The 18,455-nt window shown below is 42.2% G+C and overlaps 1 protein-coding gene across 1 annotated transcript in view; it reads right to left on the bottom strand.

Annotated features, from left to right (window-relative positions):
* The window catches only part of LOC145391464 (uncharacterized), a 161,289-nt gene that overhangs the window by 109,296 nt on the left and 33,538 nt on the right, over positions 1 to 18,455 (bottom strand). The window contains exon 5 of the mRNA XM_080266079.1: positions 15,719 to 15,911. Within this exon, the coding sequence (XP_080122205.1) occupies positions 15,719 to 15,911 (193 nt within the window). The remainder of the gene's footprint in view (positions 1 to 15,718; positions 15,912 to 18,455) is intronic.

Raw genomic sequence — 18,455 nt, 5'->3', positions numbered from 1 at the left:
TACGGTCCTAAAGCGTTTCATAGGTAAAATGGATACGACATTCACTCTCATACTGGCATCTTCCTCAATCAGACACTCGCAAAGGCTTACTTTTATTAGCACACCATCACGATCTCCTTTAACAGCCTCTTCTATCTCATGTCATCTCCAGTTAATTTTTCCCCTCAGTCGCTTCCACATTTCTCTTATCATGAATATTAACTCCAACCATTAACATTTATTTTGCATTATTGACAAAAATTTCCCCTCGTGCAACTCTTCATACATTATGCTTGACTTTTACACTACTTCCATTTCAAGTAACCTTGATCATCGACCCATGGTAAATAATCCAGTTTCGGTCATATTCATTCTTCGTAAACTGGTCATCTGACGGGAACGCATACTGTTTCTGTACCATACTAATTTTCACATTTTTACCGACCTCATTTTAAAATGTGAGAAAACATGCATTTTCCCTAAAGTTCACGGCCACTTAACCACAGGAGAGCATGAAAGTTGATGACTTCTCTGTATAGTCATTATGTCACCCCCAACAGATGCCCATGCATGTTCATGCGAGTATAGAGGCAAAAATGTATAAGGAAACTTTTTTTGAACTACAAAGGGAAAATTATTTCTGTCCCTAACAAAGTACTGATGATGGTAGGCGGTGGCTCCCATCATCCACTGACATGATGTAGTGCTGCCTATTTTTTTCTTCATTGGCATCATTCTTTTTCGTTCTCTAATCCTCTTTTGTCACTTTTTATTACTCTTTTTTTTTTTTTACTCCAGATGTCTACAATGAATGACAAACCAAATGCTTTCCTGTAACTCAGGAAACCATTTACAACTCCGGGTGTTAACCATATAGCAAAATAATGGCGTGACGTGGAGACTGTTATGGTGCCCCTGTTAACCGGGTCGAGAGACGCAACTGCGGTGTCCACCCAGGAACTAAATCTCCAAATTAATCCCCGCGTCTCACTGCTAGGTGTTGTCAGCCGTATAACATTGGTTCATTGCACGGGCCGGCCCTGCAGGGGAGGTTGAAAGATCTGCTAGATCAGACAGACGGGTGGACAAGAATAACAACAACAAAGGATTGAAATGTGTAAACCACACACTCCCGGTGACGACTCAACGAGATGCCAGGAACCACTGTCTGACCCACTAACTTGTTCATTTCTGCAACATTCGCTGCCTTTCCTAAAACTTTCGCTCTGTTGACCACCACCTCTCCTCCTCTAAACCTCATCCTCTCTTCTTGACTAAGACTTAGCTGTCTGAGGCTTCTGACAGCAAACCCTTTTCTGTATCCTCCTACTCTCTCTATACTCATTTCAAAGCCAAAGGTGGTTGTTGTGTATATGTATGCAATGACTTATCTTGCTCTCGTGTTCCTGAACTTGATTCCTCTGAATTCTCTACTCACTGGCTTCGGCTTTCCTGTCATTCTCTGACTAAATATATCTGCGCTGTTTACTTATCCTCTGATTCTACTGACCATGAAATCTTTAGCTATCTTACTTCTACGATGGACCACATTCTATCCCTTTCCCCTTTCTCTGAAATCTCAATTCTAGGAGATTTCAATGTTCACCACCACCTTTGGCTCTCCTATCCTTCCACTGATCCACCTAGTGAACAAGTCTACATCTTTTCTATTCTTAATGATCTAGAGCAGCTTGTACAGCACCCTGCCTGTATCCCTGACTACCTTGGAGAGAGCTCCAACATACTTGACCTCTTCCTTATAACTAATCCTTCTGCTTACACTGTTATCTTTCCACTCAACTGGGTTCCTCCAATCACAATTTTATTACCTTAACCTGTCCTATGGCTCTGGTATGGCCTGTGGACCCTCCAAAGAAACATTGATTGTGGGACTTTGAGGCTGCAGAGAGGGAAGCCCTCAGGCAGTACTTCTTTGACTTTCCCTGGAATGATTATTGCTTCCATAGCCGGGAGCCATCTGAGTGTGCCTTGTGCATTAAGGAGGTTATTCTCTCAGGCGTGGAAGCATACATTCCTTTCTCATATCGTTTGACTGATGCAAGAAATCCTTGGTTTAATCACACTTGTTGTAATGCTGTCCACAACAAGGAGAGGGGCCATAAAATATACCAGAGTCAACCCACCCCTGAATCACATCTTTTTTTATGTTTCTGACCAGAATCGTGCTAAGTCTGTTCTTCCCTCTGCTAAAAATAATTTCATCCATACTAAATGTTCTCAACTCTCCAACTCGAATTCTTCTCACTCCTTCTGGCACCGTGCCAAAAACCTTTAAAAAAACTTTACCTCATCATCCTTCCCTCCTCTTTTCTACTCTGATGGCTCTGTAGCTATTTCTTCTACTGATAATGCAGATCTCTTTGCTCACTCTTTCTCCTCCAATTCCACCATTGATGATTCCAGTGCTGTCCGGCTGTCACTTCTGCCCCTCTGACTTCCTAATGGCTGACATAAAAATTTCAATAGCTGATGTATTTTCTATCATCCCTGGTCTCAGTACTAACAAGGCACATGGGCCTGATGGAGTCCCTATTGCTGTCCTCGAGAACTGTGCTTCTGTGCTTACGTACACCATGCCTAGATAAACTCTTTTGCCTTTGCCTGTCAACTTGTACCTTTCCTTCTTGCTGGAAGTTTTCTCCCAAAAGTTTTTGAGTCAATTCTTAACAGAAAAGTTTTAAAGCATCTCTCCTATCACAACCTTCTTTCTGATCATCAGTATGGGTTCTGTCAGGGACGCTCCACTGGCGATCTTCTCACCTACCTTTCAGACTCCTGGTCATCCTCTTTTCGGGACTTTTGCTAAAGCTTTGCCATTGCACTTGACATCTCAAAGGCTTTCCATCGAGTCTGGCATAAATCTTTAATTTCCGTACTACCCGCTTATGGTTTCTATCCTTCCATCTGTGCCTTCATCAATAGCATCCTTTCTGGTCATTCTATAGCCGCTGTTGTAGACGGCCATTGTTCTTCTCCTAGATCTATTAACAACGGTGTTCCTCAGGGCTCTGTCCTACCACCAACTCTCTTCCTTTTATTAACCCGCCCCGTCCCGTCGACATATGGGTACGTTGCAACATTTTGCATTTGCCAGTCCCGACTATGTACTGGTACGTCGTGCAATTGCAAGGTTCCTAATTTGCACAATTTTCAATTTTGGAGTGTGATTTTTCGTATATATACACAGGACACCTTCCTCTATTTCTATACAAGATGCCAAGCAGGTACAACGCCTTACACTGCATAACCCCCCCCCCATTGTCTCGGCAATTCACCTGTTACCAGTGACCTGGCCAATAAAGACATTCAGGGCCAGAGTGATTCCCCAATCGAAGACAATGTGGAGGACAAAGTTTACATAGTATTAGAGGAAGAAACAATCAGAAATGATCAGGTAATGTGGCAAAAGAAGGTCAGGAATGGTGATGAGTTAGTGAGTGAAACAATGCTTATAATGCCTATATTATTATTTGAAAACCAATATACTCTCGTACTACATATAAATTCGTACCAAATAAATAAATAAATACTGTTTATGAGTGGTGTGGAATAGTTATCCTCCCATCGAACTCGTTTTCTTTGCAGCCAGCCTGATAAACCCTGTAAGGTAAGGAGGTACTCCTACCTGTATCGAGTATTTTAAACCTCAGGTGAGCGATTTCTCTATGAATTTTCGATGTTTCCCACCAAAAGAGGAGGTTTTAGCCAAAAAAAAAAAAAATCCAAAAATGGTCAGGACTGGGGGGTGTCGGAGGTGCGAAAGTGCTCGGTATGTGACAGGTTAATAATTTCCAGCTCAATCCTACATCGTCTTTGAATATGCTTGGGGTTTCAGTCACTCGAGATATATCTTTGGAAGATCATATTACATCTCTTGTAAAATCTGCTTCCAAGAGATTAGATGCGCTAAGCCGACTCCATACCTTCTTCAACCCTGCACAGTTGTTGACCTTATACATGTGTTTTATTCGCCCCTGTGTGGAGTACAACTCTCATGTGTGGGGAGGCTCCCCACATGCAGCTCTTCTCAATAGGGTGGAGTCAAAGGCTTTTCATCTCATTAACTCTCCTCCTCTAACTGGCTTCCTTCAATCTCTGTCTCTTCACCGCACTGTTGTATCTTTATCTCTTTTCTATCGCTGTTACAATGGTCACTGCTCCTCTGAACAGTCTTCTTGCATCCCTCCACCCCTACAACGGGCACGTAGCACCCATCTAGCAACAAATTCTCATCCCTTTTCTGTCCAGCTCTCTAATGCAAGAGTTAACCATTACTCGCAGTACTTCATTTATGCAACAGGTCAACTATGAAACTGTCTCCCTCTGTATTTCCTACTTCCTATGATCTCCAGTCTTTCAAACGCAGTGTGTCCAGGCATCTCTAAATGAACGGATCTTGAATTTGGCTCTGTTTTGTTTTTGTTTTTTCTTCGAAGGAACGGTTTGCGGGTTCCCGGCCTTTGGTTCATTCTTACTTGTATATAAAAAAATAACTTATTGACAGTTTCATTGCAGCATTTAGCTATATAAACTTTACTTGTGTCGTGAGATTCCAGTATACAAGAGCACCTCATGCTTACTTTCTTGTTGTTTCTCTTTAAGAAAGTTTAGTCTAGTCATCACTACGTCCGTATTAATCAACCAAAAATACCTATTTTAACTCGATATATTAGCTTCACCTTGCCACACCAACTCCGATAATCCCCTCTCGTCCTGTCTGCTCCCATCTCCCCCGCATCAGATTTCAAATAGTAATCTGAGACTTGCCCATTACCACTGCCTGTAATGCTGTGTCCATTGCAGAGTGTATTCGATCTACCTTGTCCCACCACCCACGTTCATCCTAACCAGTGCTACCCTCTTCAGTCTGCCCTTCTAATCAATACATTCCTCTCTACCTTTAATTTGTACTTTACCAGCCTACCTACACATATAGTGCTCAAAGCATATATTTGTATGCTTCAACAACCACCACCAATTCCATTCTCCCCGCTCCTCTTCGTCTGACATGGTGAGTATGATAATATGTCTCAGTCACTAGCCAACACAACGTGCCCATACACACAAGATATATATTCCCTGTCTTAGCATGCCACCAACTACCATACCTGCCCATTCCACCAATACCTTTTAGTCTTGTAAGACTTGAATTAGCCCATCCATCAAGTTGGTCCTGACATTTAAGATAAGAGTGACCAGCCTCACTCGTCCCTGAGTGGCATTATGTGAGCAACAAAACCCTGACCACCCCCTGGATATAAACCTGCACAGTCTCAATCCGATTGGAGCACCTTAATTACCCACTAAACCACCCGGCACCATTATTTGGTTATATGGTTACCACCCAGCCTAGTTAATAGTTTCCTGGTGTAGAGGAAACCATTTGGCTTGTCACTCAATGTAGAGTCACCCAGAGGCAAAAGGAAAAGGAAAGAAAGAAGGAAAGAAAGACAGAAGAAGGATCATAAAGTCACCTGAAGGCAGAAGGAAGAGGAAAGAATGAAGAAAAGAAAGAAAGAAAGAAGAGGAAGGATGGAAGAGAGGAAAGGGAAGACACCCAAAGCAGCAGTACATCGAGTAAATGGGACATCTCAAATAGCATTTAACTGATGTGGCTGATTTTGACACAGAGTTTCATAAGAGTGAGATAGAACAGTCTCTGTTGGTCTGAATCCAGTTGACAGATTTACAGGGAACTGAAAGTATCTACGACCTAATATATCTCGAAAGCATTTACACCGATGGAGAACACACACCTTCTTAGGCAACCAAAATATGTCTAAACTGAATTAAGTAGATTTTTCTGGCCATAAATAGCTGGAAAGGACCCAAACTAATTTAACCCGCCCCGTCCCGTCGACGTATGGGTACGTTGCAACGATTTGCATTTGCCAGTCCCGGCGATGTACCAGTATGTCGTGCAATTGCTATGTGCATAATTTTGACAATTTTCAAATTTCGCGCTTGATTTGCGGTACGTACCCTCGCCTGACCTTCCCCTACCTGCCACCAGGTGGGGACACTCGGCGACCCCGCGCAACCCACGCTAGCCCACCACTCGTCCACTCACCCGGTAGCCACGGTCCTGGTCAGACATGGCTAAGAGAGGTCTCTCAGACAGCGAGATTCAAGTCGCCCTGGACACCTTTACCTGCGACAGTGATTCCCCACTGGACGACGAGGAGATGGACAAAGATTATATGCAGCCAGAGGAGGAAGAAACCACCAGCAGTGACGAGGAAGTTCCGTCACCCAGGAAGCGGCAGTACGTGACTTACCGTGCTGCTAGAGAGGGGCAGGAGGCAAAGAAGGCACTTGGTATATCCTATCCCTATCCCCAGCATGATTTGGAAGCAGAATTCGAGGACGAGGATGAGGACAGAGCCGTGGGACGTGCTGCCACGTGGTATGGACGGGAGGTGATTACACATCGTGGCCCAGAGCGCACACCACGTCGTATGAGCAGGTATGGGCCTAGCATTCTGTTTGGGGAGCTAGGAAGTCAAGTGGAGGGAGTGGTGAGTGAAAGGGAAAGTCCAGGGATTAGGGAAAGTGAGAGTGACGTGAGTGAGTCATTGCTCTCCCTACGTAGTGTGAGGTGGCATAGTGGATCACGTGGGCCAGTGCGGGTGCATTCCTTATCACGTGGGGTTGTGAGGGAGGGGGAAGGTGGGGAGGAACCACTCCAAAGCACGTCTTATGCTCCCCAATATCCCCTAACACATGGTCGAGCTAGGTTGCGTGAGAGAGCACGTGGTGTGGTAATGGAGGGGGAAGGTGGGGAGGAACCACTCCCCAGCACGTCTTCTGCTCCCCAATATTCTCCTATTTCATCCCCACAGCCCCCTAATGTTCCTCAAGGCCGTAAGGGTAAGGGAAAGGGAAAGGGTAAAGGCAGAGGGAAGAGGAGTGACAGTGGGGAAGCCCTCCTTACTCCTTCTCCCCCACCTCCCCAACCAGGATCTCCTCCCCACCCAGACGAAGGCGGTGATGGGGCTGATGGGGATGAGGGATTTGTGTCGTGGGATTGGGAGGATGGGAGTGATTTTTCTCCCCTCATTCACCCCTTCACTGAGCAAGGGCGATCTGGCTGCGTTGCACCAGGAATTCACAGTAATTCCACCAGGTTGGATTTTTTCCACCTGTTTTTCAGTGAGGCATTTGTTGAACAGATTGTACACCAAACAAACCTGTTTGCAAGCGCCCAGCGCCTAGAGAGTGAAAGATTGGGAACAAGGAGTAGGCATTCTATGATCTATGATAATCCTGTCTCCCTTCCAGAAATGTTCTTATTTTTTGCCCTGGTCCTTTTGATGGGTATTATAAGAAAGAATAGAATTCCTGTTTACTGGACTAGGGACCCTGTTATGTTTACCCCCATATTTGGTCAAGTGATGAGCCGTAATCGGTTTCAACAAATTCTAAGTCGCCTCCATTTTTATGATGCTCATGACCCTGCAAATGCAAACAGCACTGACAAAATGAGGCGAATTCGGTTGGTCTTTGATCACCTCAGGCAAACCTTTCGTTCCTCATTCTATCCCTATAGAGATCTCGTCATAGACGAGTCTCGTGTTGTGGAGAGGCAATATTTCATTCAGACAGTATATACCCAGCAAAAGGCACCGTTTTGGGTTCAAGATCTTTGTTATGTGTGACTGTAGGACTGGATACGTGCAAGACATAGTCTTGTACACCGGTGCACAGACAGACATAATAGAAGATCTAAGTATTGGACTGTCGGGAGCAGTGGTAAAGAAGATGATACAAGACTACCTTCATCGCGGTCACGTTCTCTACCTCGACAATTGGTACACTAGCCCTCTTCTCACTCGTTATCTTCACACACATGAAACGGGAGTCTGTGGAACCGTAAAGGTGAACCGGCGTCACATGGCCAAGGTAGGGTGGAAACTTGCAAGGAGTGAGGTTGTCTTCTTCAAAGCCAACAACATCCTTGCCACAATGTGGAACCACAGCAGAGAAGTAAGCCTCTTGTCCACGGTTCACCGCCCCTTGATGCACCGTACTGATTCAGTAGATTACCGTAGCGAGAGCAGGCGTCGTGTTTGGAAACCTGAGTGTGTTATGGATTACAATATAAACATGCACCTCGTGGACCAGTCAGACTCCATGATATCGACGGTAGAGTGTGCCAGGACAACGATGAAGTGGTATAAAAAACTGTTCTTTCACTTACTAGATATCACTGCTCTGAATTGCCACCACCTTCACGCCATGACCACAGGAGTTCAGGAAACATTTGAAGGGTTTGTGAGGGAGCTCACAAGAGAAATCTTTGCAAAGTATGCTGTTGAAAGGCCCCAACATCGCACCCGCACTGCCCCTATTGCCCAAACTCCCCAGAGAATATCCGGCCGCCATTTCCCCACTCCTATCCCTCCCCAGCCAAACAGACCTAGGCCCCAACGCAGGTGTCACGTGTGCAGTAATTCCCAGGTGAGACTCACGACACAGAGGAAGGACAGCCGCTATGAGTGCGTGCAGTGTGACGTGGGTCTCTGTATTCACCCATGTTTTAGTGAATATCACACGTTGATGCAATTTTAGTATGGTGTGAATGCGAATGGACGCTGAAATTATGAGGTAAATACGACAGACAGACACTCAGTGAAATTATCAGTCAAGTTGATCTCCAAATATTAGTATAAAGTGCATACGGGTCGAACATAAGTGAAAACATTGTGTGTAAGTATATAAATCTGCCCTAAGTTGAAACTTACATAGAGAGGGTTGTATGATGCGATATTCTGTCGCTCAGTGCAATAAATACGACCCGTAATTATATAATTATTATTATGGGACATTCTTACGGGTATAATATAAGTTCAAATTATTGTATGTGATGATATATATTCTAAGTCAAATATTCATAGCGTGTGTATAAAGATAAGATTTCCTGACGCTCAGTTGAATGAATAAGGCACGTATTAGTCAAAATAAAAGTCAGCAAGTGATAAAGTGAATAATTAGTATATAAGTGTGTGAGTGAATTAGTATATAAGTGTGTGAGTGAATTAGTATATAAGTGTGTGAGTATTATGTTTGTCGAAACATTCCTTGCGAGGGTATTTTCAGGCGATATTCTCACGCTCACTTGAATAAATAATGGCAGTAAGTATGTACAGTGCATTATAGGGGTGTAAACGTGTGTAATGTAAGTGGGAAATTATAATTGGAGTGAATAAATAAAGTAGATGATGAAACACGAGTGTTTGAGATCGTGGTTGCTACGTGAATATGCGCTAGCATATCGCTAAATGCCCTCGTAATGAATGAAAATAATTGAAAACCTTTACAGTGGTGGAGGAAAGGTTCTATGTAAAGGGGAAAATAATTGGAAAGTGATAAAACAATTTGGTATGTTGAAATATGAGTCATAGCGAGTGCGCTTACTAAGCTGATGTGCGCTATACTTATGCTGCATGTCATCATAATGAATGAAAACATCTGAAAACACTTACAAACAGTTGTAATTGGTAAAATGTCATTGAAACAGAAGTATACAAGTAGAAAAATTGATAGGTTGACTCATACCAGAAACTTAGCATATACAGTAGCATGTTACGACTCGGACCAAACTCGCTATGCTCGCGCGATGGTACGATGCTTATTTTTCATATATAAGTGTCTGAAATCCATTATATTGTTACTGTTATTGTTTATTAGTTCAAATTCAATAAATATAGAGGTGTTGTGTGTTGTTTCTCCCATTATTCCTTACCATAGAAAACGTAAATGCATATCCAGCCCATTACAGAACACCATACCTGCGGGGGGGAACCGCACCTGTACGGACCACTTATAGACCGCGGGAACCACCCTTTTTGTGATTTTCCTTCGTTTCTCGACCTAAACGGAAGTTTTAGCAAAAAAAAAATTTTTCCAAAAAGGCTCGGGACTGGGGGATGTCATAGGTGCGGAAAACCTCGGGACGTGACGGGTTAAACATTCCTTTTCTGACCTACTTAAGTCAAGACAGAGCTTAACCCGCGGCGTCCCGTCGACGTACTTCCACGTCCTCACGTTATGTCACTGCCAATCCCATTGACGTACTTCAACGTCCTGCAATTGCAAGGTTCATAATTTCCACAATTTTCAAAATTCGCGCGAGATTTTTGATTCGCCCACGTACCCAAGCCTCCCCTACCTGCCCCCAGGCGGGCAGCGTCCCAGACCCCGCGTGACCTGCGCTCGCCCTTGTCTCAGTCACTCACCTGTTAGCAGTGACCCAGGTCAGACATGGCGCGTAAAGGTCTCTCAGACGACGAAATACAATCCGCCCTGGATGCCTTCACTGGAGATAGTGATTCTCCACTTGATGATGATGTGGTGGATCGAGATTATGTGCAGCCTGAGGAGGAAATAACAAGCAGTGATGAGGAGGTCCCTTCGCCCCGGAAAAAGCGGTATGTCACGTATCGTAAGGCAAGGGAAGGCCAGCCTGCACCCAAAACACCTGCATGGACCTCTCTCCATCCCCTAGAGAGAGATTCTGATGAGGACGAGGATGAGGACGATGACGATGACGGCGGCTTAGGACGTGATGTTGCCTCGTGGTTGGGGAAGGAAAAAATCTCACCCCGAGGATCAGAAGGTGGGGCGAGAAGGCAAATAAAGTATGGCCTAGTGTTCTGTCTGGGGAAGGTGAAAGTGGTGTGGTGGGAGTGCGGGGTGAAAGGGAAGTGGTGTGAGGGAGGCAGCACGAGCACATGGTGCATGTAGGCCTAGGGGAGAGGAGGTGGAGCCACTCCCCAGCATTTCTTTCACCATACAATATTTCCAAACTTCCTCCACACAGCCCCAGGATGTGGGGAAAGGAAGGAAAGGGAAGGGAAAGGGTAAAGGAAAAGGGAGAGGGAAGAGAAGTGCGAGTGATGAAAGGCGCCGCTCTCCACCTCCCCCACCACCACCAATGTTGCGTTGTGCCTTCAGCCATGTTTCAGAGAGTACCATAACTTCCTACACTACTGAAACTGTGTGGGATGGCGATATGACGCTCAGTATAATGGTAAGGCCAGTCAGTATGTGCCAAGTCTTATATAAACTTAAAACGGGTGTAATGTTTGCAGGAAAGTAATGTATAAGTTGAGAAATAGTGTAAGTTGAACGAAGTGATATGAAAACTACACCCACTGTATAAATCTGCGAAAATATGACGCTCAGTATAACACTCTGGTCAGTAAATATGTGATAGCAAGAATATAAAGTGGAAACGGGTGTAATGTTAGCATGAATAAAACGTATAAGTTGAAATATAGTGTAAGTTGTAATAATTGATGTCACGAGTACACCCACTGTGTATATCTGCGAAAATATTACGCTCAGTAGAACATTCTGGTCAGTAAGTATGTGATAGGAATTATATAAAGTGGAATTTGTTGTAATGTTAATAGTAAGGTAATTTATAAGTTGAATACTAGTGTAAGATGAAACAAATGATATCGCGATAACACTCACTGTGTAAGTACGCGCTAATATGACACTCAGTTGAATCGTAAGGTCTGAAATTATGTGATATCAATTATATCAAGTGTAAACATGTGCAATGTTAGTGGAGAATTATTATATAGGTACAAAAATAGGTTGTAAGTTGAAATAGTAGTCATAGCGACTTCACCGTGTGTGTTATTATGCGCTATTATTACGCTAAATATTTACGTAAGGCCTGAAATTATCTCAAAACAGTTCTATAAAGTTGAAAAGTGTATAATGTTATTAGGAAAGTATTATGTAAGTAGAAAAAACACATTACGAGTTGAAACAACAGTCACAACGAGTTCACTTACTACCTAAATAAGCGCTAAGATTACGCTAAATGTTATCGAAAGGCCTGTGAATACATAAAAACAGTTCAATAAAATGTAAAATGGTATAATGTTATTGTAGAAGTATTATGTAAGTAAAAAAAATGATATGTATCATGATTTTCGAATGTTAGCGATTCATCGTGACCAGTCTGCCCGATTTTGCTCGTTTCGCACGATGGTACAATGCTTATTTCAGCTCTATTTTTGTATAAAATCCAATTTACTCTTTTATCACATGTTTTTATGTTTGTAATAAATACATATCTACTTACTTTCATTGGTTTTCCAGACTTATAATATCATAGAAAACGTTAGAGGCTCAGACCACCTACAGAGAACACGGTGCCAGGTGTGACCAAGGCATACCTGTTTAAGGCAATTATGGACCCCGGGGAACAATTTCTTTGTCACTGACCATTGTTTCTGACCAAAAGCGAAAGTTTTAGCAAAAAAAAAAAAAAGGGTCGAAAAATGGTCGGGATTGGGGGGTACCAGTGGTCAAAAAGTGGTCGGGACGGGGCGGGTTAAACAAATTTTTCAGAGTATATAAGAATCATTATAAAATTTATGAAGATGTTGTAATGGTGGGCTAAAAAAAATGAAAGAAGGTCAAGGCAGTAAAATGAAATGTAACTCCATCTCTACATCTTTTTAATGGCATATTTTGTACATTACATGGTTATTAACACTTACAACATTATCATATTACTTTTGGGTGTGCGTATGCTGCACCATAATGGCATGTACTGGAGTAGGAGTAAAAAAGCAATGGAGGTGTCAGTACTTGTCCTTTTACTGCCTCGACCTTGTTCTGATTTTTATTTGGTGCACTACCTTCCCAACAACTTCATACACTTTACATATTTAAAAAAGATCCTATTAACAAGGTTCAAACAGTTTTTTTAGGTTATTCACCTTAAGAGCACTGTATTGAGGAAGGTGTTGCACACTATTCAGCTGAATAAAATCTAGAGATTATGACAAGAAAGAGCACGGAAACAGTGCAACACTCGTACCTTACATATGGTCTATGACCGAACATTTAAACTTGCTCTGTGACCTTGACTTTAACTGATTATTCTCAGTTTTGAAATTCTTCATTCTTTTGTTACCATTAAGCGTTCCGCTAAGTTTGGTTCATACTGGAGCAAAAGCGAAAGCTGATCTTGCCCTGTGACCTCGAACCTGAAACATTGTTCTCAAAATATAATAATTGTTGGGTGACCATAAATTATTCCACTAGGTTTAATCCGAACTGAATAAAACTTTCTTATTTTAAAAATCGAAAGTTTGATTTCCTCCTGAGACCAGTAATTCTGACTGGTCGTTATTAAAATTCAGTCACCCAACCCTTGCCTTTTCCAAAGCTTCTACCGAATTTGGTCTACACCGGATCAGAACTGTAAAATTTTACCTGTCCCTGCCCTATTGCTATTGACTTTTTTGGGCAATACCTACCGTGCATCAGACCCAGTGGAGAATAAAACACCTTTGTGGGGAAAAAAAAAAAAAAAAAGATCGGGTTTGCCATTTTATGGATCACCCTAGTGCCGGCCATTTTTCAACCTTTTATGGGGGGGGGGCTAAAATGATAGATTTTAATGTGGAAACACCGAATTTTGTCAATAAAATTCTCACCGAGGCTCGGAAATGAGGTTTGTTGAATCCTGCATACTCGTGTGCAGGTATAGCTCCTCTTTCACGCTCACCAAGTACGCCAGAGAATGCCGTTTTCTATGTAAGGTATACTAAGGTATTTATGCTGGGAAAGTATAGCAATGTTTAGTATACTTTTCTGATTACTTATTACTTCAGCATCTATCACAATTTGCGTGTCTTTCTCACTGTGAATGCATTGTCTTACACTTACTTAAAGATAGGTACAACCTGACTTCATTACATACAGTCCTGGCACTTACAAGAAGGTATTTACGACTTCACTATATAGTGCTTACACTGACAAGAAAATATTTACACCTTACACTTACATGAAAATATTTACAAAATGCCTTCATTATGTACAGCACTGGGTGAGGCACAGGCAGATTGAGGCAAAGCGAGCGTGAGGGGGGGAGCGAGTGAGTATATGGCCTTGACAGCCTGGGGGATGGTAGAGGAACAGTTACCTTACATGCCTGCCAATTTATACCCGCGAATCTTTAAAAATGCGGTCACAGTGAAGTTTTTTGTTTTAAACCGTTTTAAAACGGCACTAGCACCGGCCGCGGAATTATGTCAGACCATTTTAAAACAGCACTGGCACACGGTGGGTTAATACCTCTGTTTTGGGGCGCATCATAGCCATCCCTACATTGATACCATACTCTCCTATCCTCTTAATGACTCACGTCAAACATTCCCTTTTAACTGCGTTATGCATCTCTTTTCTTCTCTTATCGGTTTTTCAGTGGTCACTGCTTTTCTGAATGCTGTGCTTGCTACCATCCCCCATTAGAGTGAATGATTGGTATTCATCATGCAACAAATTATCACACCTTTTCTCTTTATCTCTCTTAAAGAAAACATAAATGGTTTCCTCAGTGTTTCAAGTATGCAACAGAATAACTCTGGAAAAGTCATCTCTCATGTTCTTCAGTCTTTTTGTTAGCAATAAAACAAAATGTGCTCAGCATTTAGAAATTAACCCATGTTAAACTTTGGCTTTGATTCGTTTAATTTTGTTTGGAAAACACTATTCATCTCAAACTTCCAGCCTTTAATTAGTCTTTTTTGCATAAATATAAATAATGAACATAAGGAGTCTTAGCTGACCTGGAATGATGTGACATTACTTGATGTTATAAGATTATGCAAACTGTAGGTTTATGTGAAGAACCTGACGTCCTAACTAAATTCAGTTAGTCCTGAGCATTCTAAATTGATCTGACTTATGACTGGATAAGAAGGACAAGAATGAATCTGATTAACATGGATTAGGCTGGATGTATCGGCATCGACTTTATCGGACCTGAATTGCCTTAAGCTGACCCGAAATTACGTAATTGGTTGAAATGAAAAAGTGTGACTAAATCTGAGGTGGCATTGGTGAGTATGACTGAATCCAGTTCGACATGAATGAAATGCAAAAGATAAGTCCAGAATTGAGCAAATGACTCTGGATACTGTCGCCGTTTTCATTAGAAATCTGTTTAAAAAAATGGTGATAGTGTGCAGCTCGGTGAGTGTTGTGTACAGACCACACAGAAGAGACACAAACAGACTTTAAAGTAGCAATGACCTGTAAGGAGAGAGAGAGAGAGAGAGAGAGAGAGAGAGAGAGAGAGAGAGGGTTGCTTTTCTAGCACAGATTATCTTTCTATGATTTCATTTACGCTACTGTAACACAATTTTATTCTGCAAAGGGAAATCCAAGGAGGTAAAAACTTACTGTGATATGGACATTGAGCCTAAGAAATTGTAGCACCACTTCTTGTATGAAAAACGAATGAACAGAATGGAATAATTCATCAGGAGAACTGAATATGAGCAGAAAGTGCATTTTGGAAAATTTTGTAGATATCAGTTAATAACCTCCCTGATGGCAAGTTATTCAAGTTAAGTCAGCCCTTATCAGACTTGCCGTGGAGGGTCCTTAGTTCAGATCCTCATCTCCTTCATCCGGTGCCTGGTCTGGCCAAAATACTTTTATACCGTTACTTAAATTCCATTGCTGGAGTTATCACTAATCTTATTTATTAACTGTTAAAAAATACATCTCGTGCACACAAGAAATTGACTATTGACCGTCACTGGAAGACCGACAGAACTGAGTCTGCGACATTATTTGGAAAATATAAAGTGGCATGAACCACAGTTAAACCCACTGTGTGTCTCAGGCATTACACATAATTCCTATTGAGTCAGACATACAGAGTAAGGCCACCTACCCGTCGACAAGCGGAGTGTCCCTGAGCAGCGACTTGGCTGTGGAAAGTCGCTGTGACAGGGATGCCCTCGGGTCCACACGGAGAGCCAGTGGAACGCCGACGCCCACGCCAGCCACGCCTGCCAGCACCACCGCTACACACACCCACACCCGTCCCCGCACCCCGGACACACCGCCAGCGCCGCCACCCTCACCTGTCAGTACACAGCCAATGTTTACCTTGGTGCCGGTACCTTGATATTTTACCATACAAGTAAATATCTTGGAAGCTCTTGAATACAGAATGTTACACTCATAATTGTCCTAGGTATTGTGTGTGTGTGTGTGTGTGTGTGTGTGTGTGTGTGTGTGTGTGTGTACAATTTCATTCAGTACAGTAGTCAGTGACGAGATATCGAGCACAGCTGAGGTAGGCAACTGAGTGAGCTGATGGGCAACCGATAATAAATCATGTCAAGGCACAACAGTGCTGATGTATGTTTGAGAATCTTTTTTACGTAGCAAATGAAAACGTGACAGTGACAGGGCGTTTGGTTGGCTTAGGAGTCTATGGTATAAGAGTATTAGTTGATACATATTCTTTTGAAGGAAAAAGTAAGGATAACCTGTAGAAAAGGAAATGAAAAACGCAAGTGATAATGAGATACTAAAGATTATTTCATGGGACAAGAAAATTAGGGAAGAATATACTGAACTAAATCGCTAGGTGCTTCATTTTTAGACGTTATGTTTCTAGAGACTGGCATTTCTCTGCATAGGCTGCAGGCAAAAGAGGAGAAAGGAACACTTTCAATGTATAAAATATTCAGTATACCAACAGACTGAGAGACATACAGGATACAGACCAAAATATTAGGGAATCATCAGGGATTTTGTATTTTATTGTGCGTGAGAGTCGGTGTAAAAGTAACTGTGAACTGAGAAAAAATGGGGCACTGAAAATGCGTATGACAAAACAGTGAGCACTATAGAAAGTGTTATAAGTATTTAGAATGGAAGGAATATGCTAAGTACAATGAAGAATTGAGCAGGTGGGTAAGTTATGTGTGCAGGTGGGGAGGGGCATTGTGAAACCCTTCAGGCGAAGATGAGTTGACAAGAATGTTGAGTGGTTTTTGTAATACTACTTACTCTACTTGTGATCATTTCACAGTGAGAAAGGAAAAGTTTAAACAGAGTGGAGGGTATGGAGAGACTAAGTGGTGCATTGACGGCATTTTGCACTGAACACGGTGCTGGCGACAAACTCGGGAGAAGAAACTTTGGGTGTTTAGCTATAAAAAGTTAGAAGTGTAAAAAACAATGCAAAAGAACTGTTCCTGTGTAGGAATACGGAAACGATGAATGGCAGGACAAAAATCTAGGAGGGAACTGAAAAAAAAAAAAAAATTGGAATGCAGTATCATGAGGTAATGTGTATCGTGGACACAACCTGGTGTGAAGCATGTTGTACTGAAACGGAGAACATACAGTATCACGTTGAAGAAAAGTGGACATATGAAGTCAAACTGGTAATGGCTGTGGTTTGAGGATATAAGGCAATAGGTTTACCTTTATCAAGAAATGTAAAAAGAAGAAGAGGAGTAATAATAATAATAATAATAATAATAATAATGATGATGATGATGATGATGATGATGAACAAGAACAAGTAGAAGAAGGAGGAGGAAGAAGAAGAAGAAGATGAGGAGGAGGAGGAAGAAGACGAGAAGAAGACTAGGAGAATGCAACACTTGCGTCTAGAAATTGATGTACGTGCTGAAAAGTTGACTTTACCCTGTGACCTTGTGTTTACCTATTACTCTCAAAATCGAACCACTGTAACCTTGCCTGATTCGCAACCGTTCCACCAAGTTTGGTCCACATCATATCAAAATTTCGACGACTGTCCTGAGACCTTGTAATTTGACCTTTCTCTGCAACCTTGATTTTGACTAATTGTTCTAAAAACTAATTCGCTTTAACTGAACCGTACTCAAAATTCATCCTAGAAGTTTGATGGAAATTATTATTTATTTAACTGACCTAGCGATTTGACCTTAACACATCATACAGTATGTTACAAAAACAGTAGGTCAAACCTTTAAATGATCCTCAACCATATCAGCAAGTTTGGAAATGAGATCAAAATTGTTTTAGTTATTTTGATCAAACACAGACACACTGGTCAGACATTTACATTGCCTTGTGATGCTGCACCTAAACTGATTGTTCCCAAAACCAATCTTCGACATTCTTGTGTTAACCTCAACATTTCCTACATGTTTGTTCTCCACTAGATCAAGATGGTAAGTTCACGTAGGTAGATCACATTTTGACCTGGCTCTATGACCTTGACCTTTGACCTACTGTTCTTCAAAACAGCATGTCAGCCCTGTGGCTATCCTACCACCACCAAATTATACAATTGGAATAAAACTGACTTATCTTGTTCAAACACACACACACACACACACACACACACACACACACACACACACACACACACACACACACACACACACACTGTAGCACTAGTCAAGCAGGGCGATACTCCCAAGGTGGATGGAAAGCTGATGATAGGAAGAGCTGGAGCTCCCGTTTCATCAGCCCTCGGGACTAGGTCCTGACCATCCCCCTTTGCTGAACTTTTTCAGTGTCTCAGTAACACAGAGAGTAGGCCAACGTGCTCTCCAATACCAGTTTCTAAACTATCAACACCAGACTACATGCACAGTACACACTACACTTCCTTTTCC

The sequence above is a fragment of the Coenobita brevimanus genome, chromosome 18 (assembly GCF_032717465.1).
Source record: "Coenobita brevimanus isolate Jiangsu-jjx chromosome 18, ASM3271746v2, whole genome shotgun sequence".
In the NCBI taxonomy this organism is placed as follows: Eukaryota; Metazoa; Arthropoda; class Malacostraca; order Decapoda; family Coenobitidae; genus Coenobita; species Coenobita brevimanus.
The sequence above is the reverse complement of the archived record's forward strand: the minus strand, read 5'-3'. Positions and strand labels throughout refer to the sequence as shown.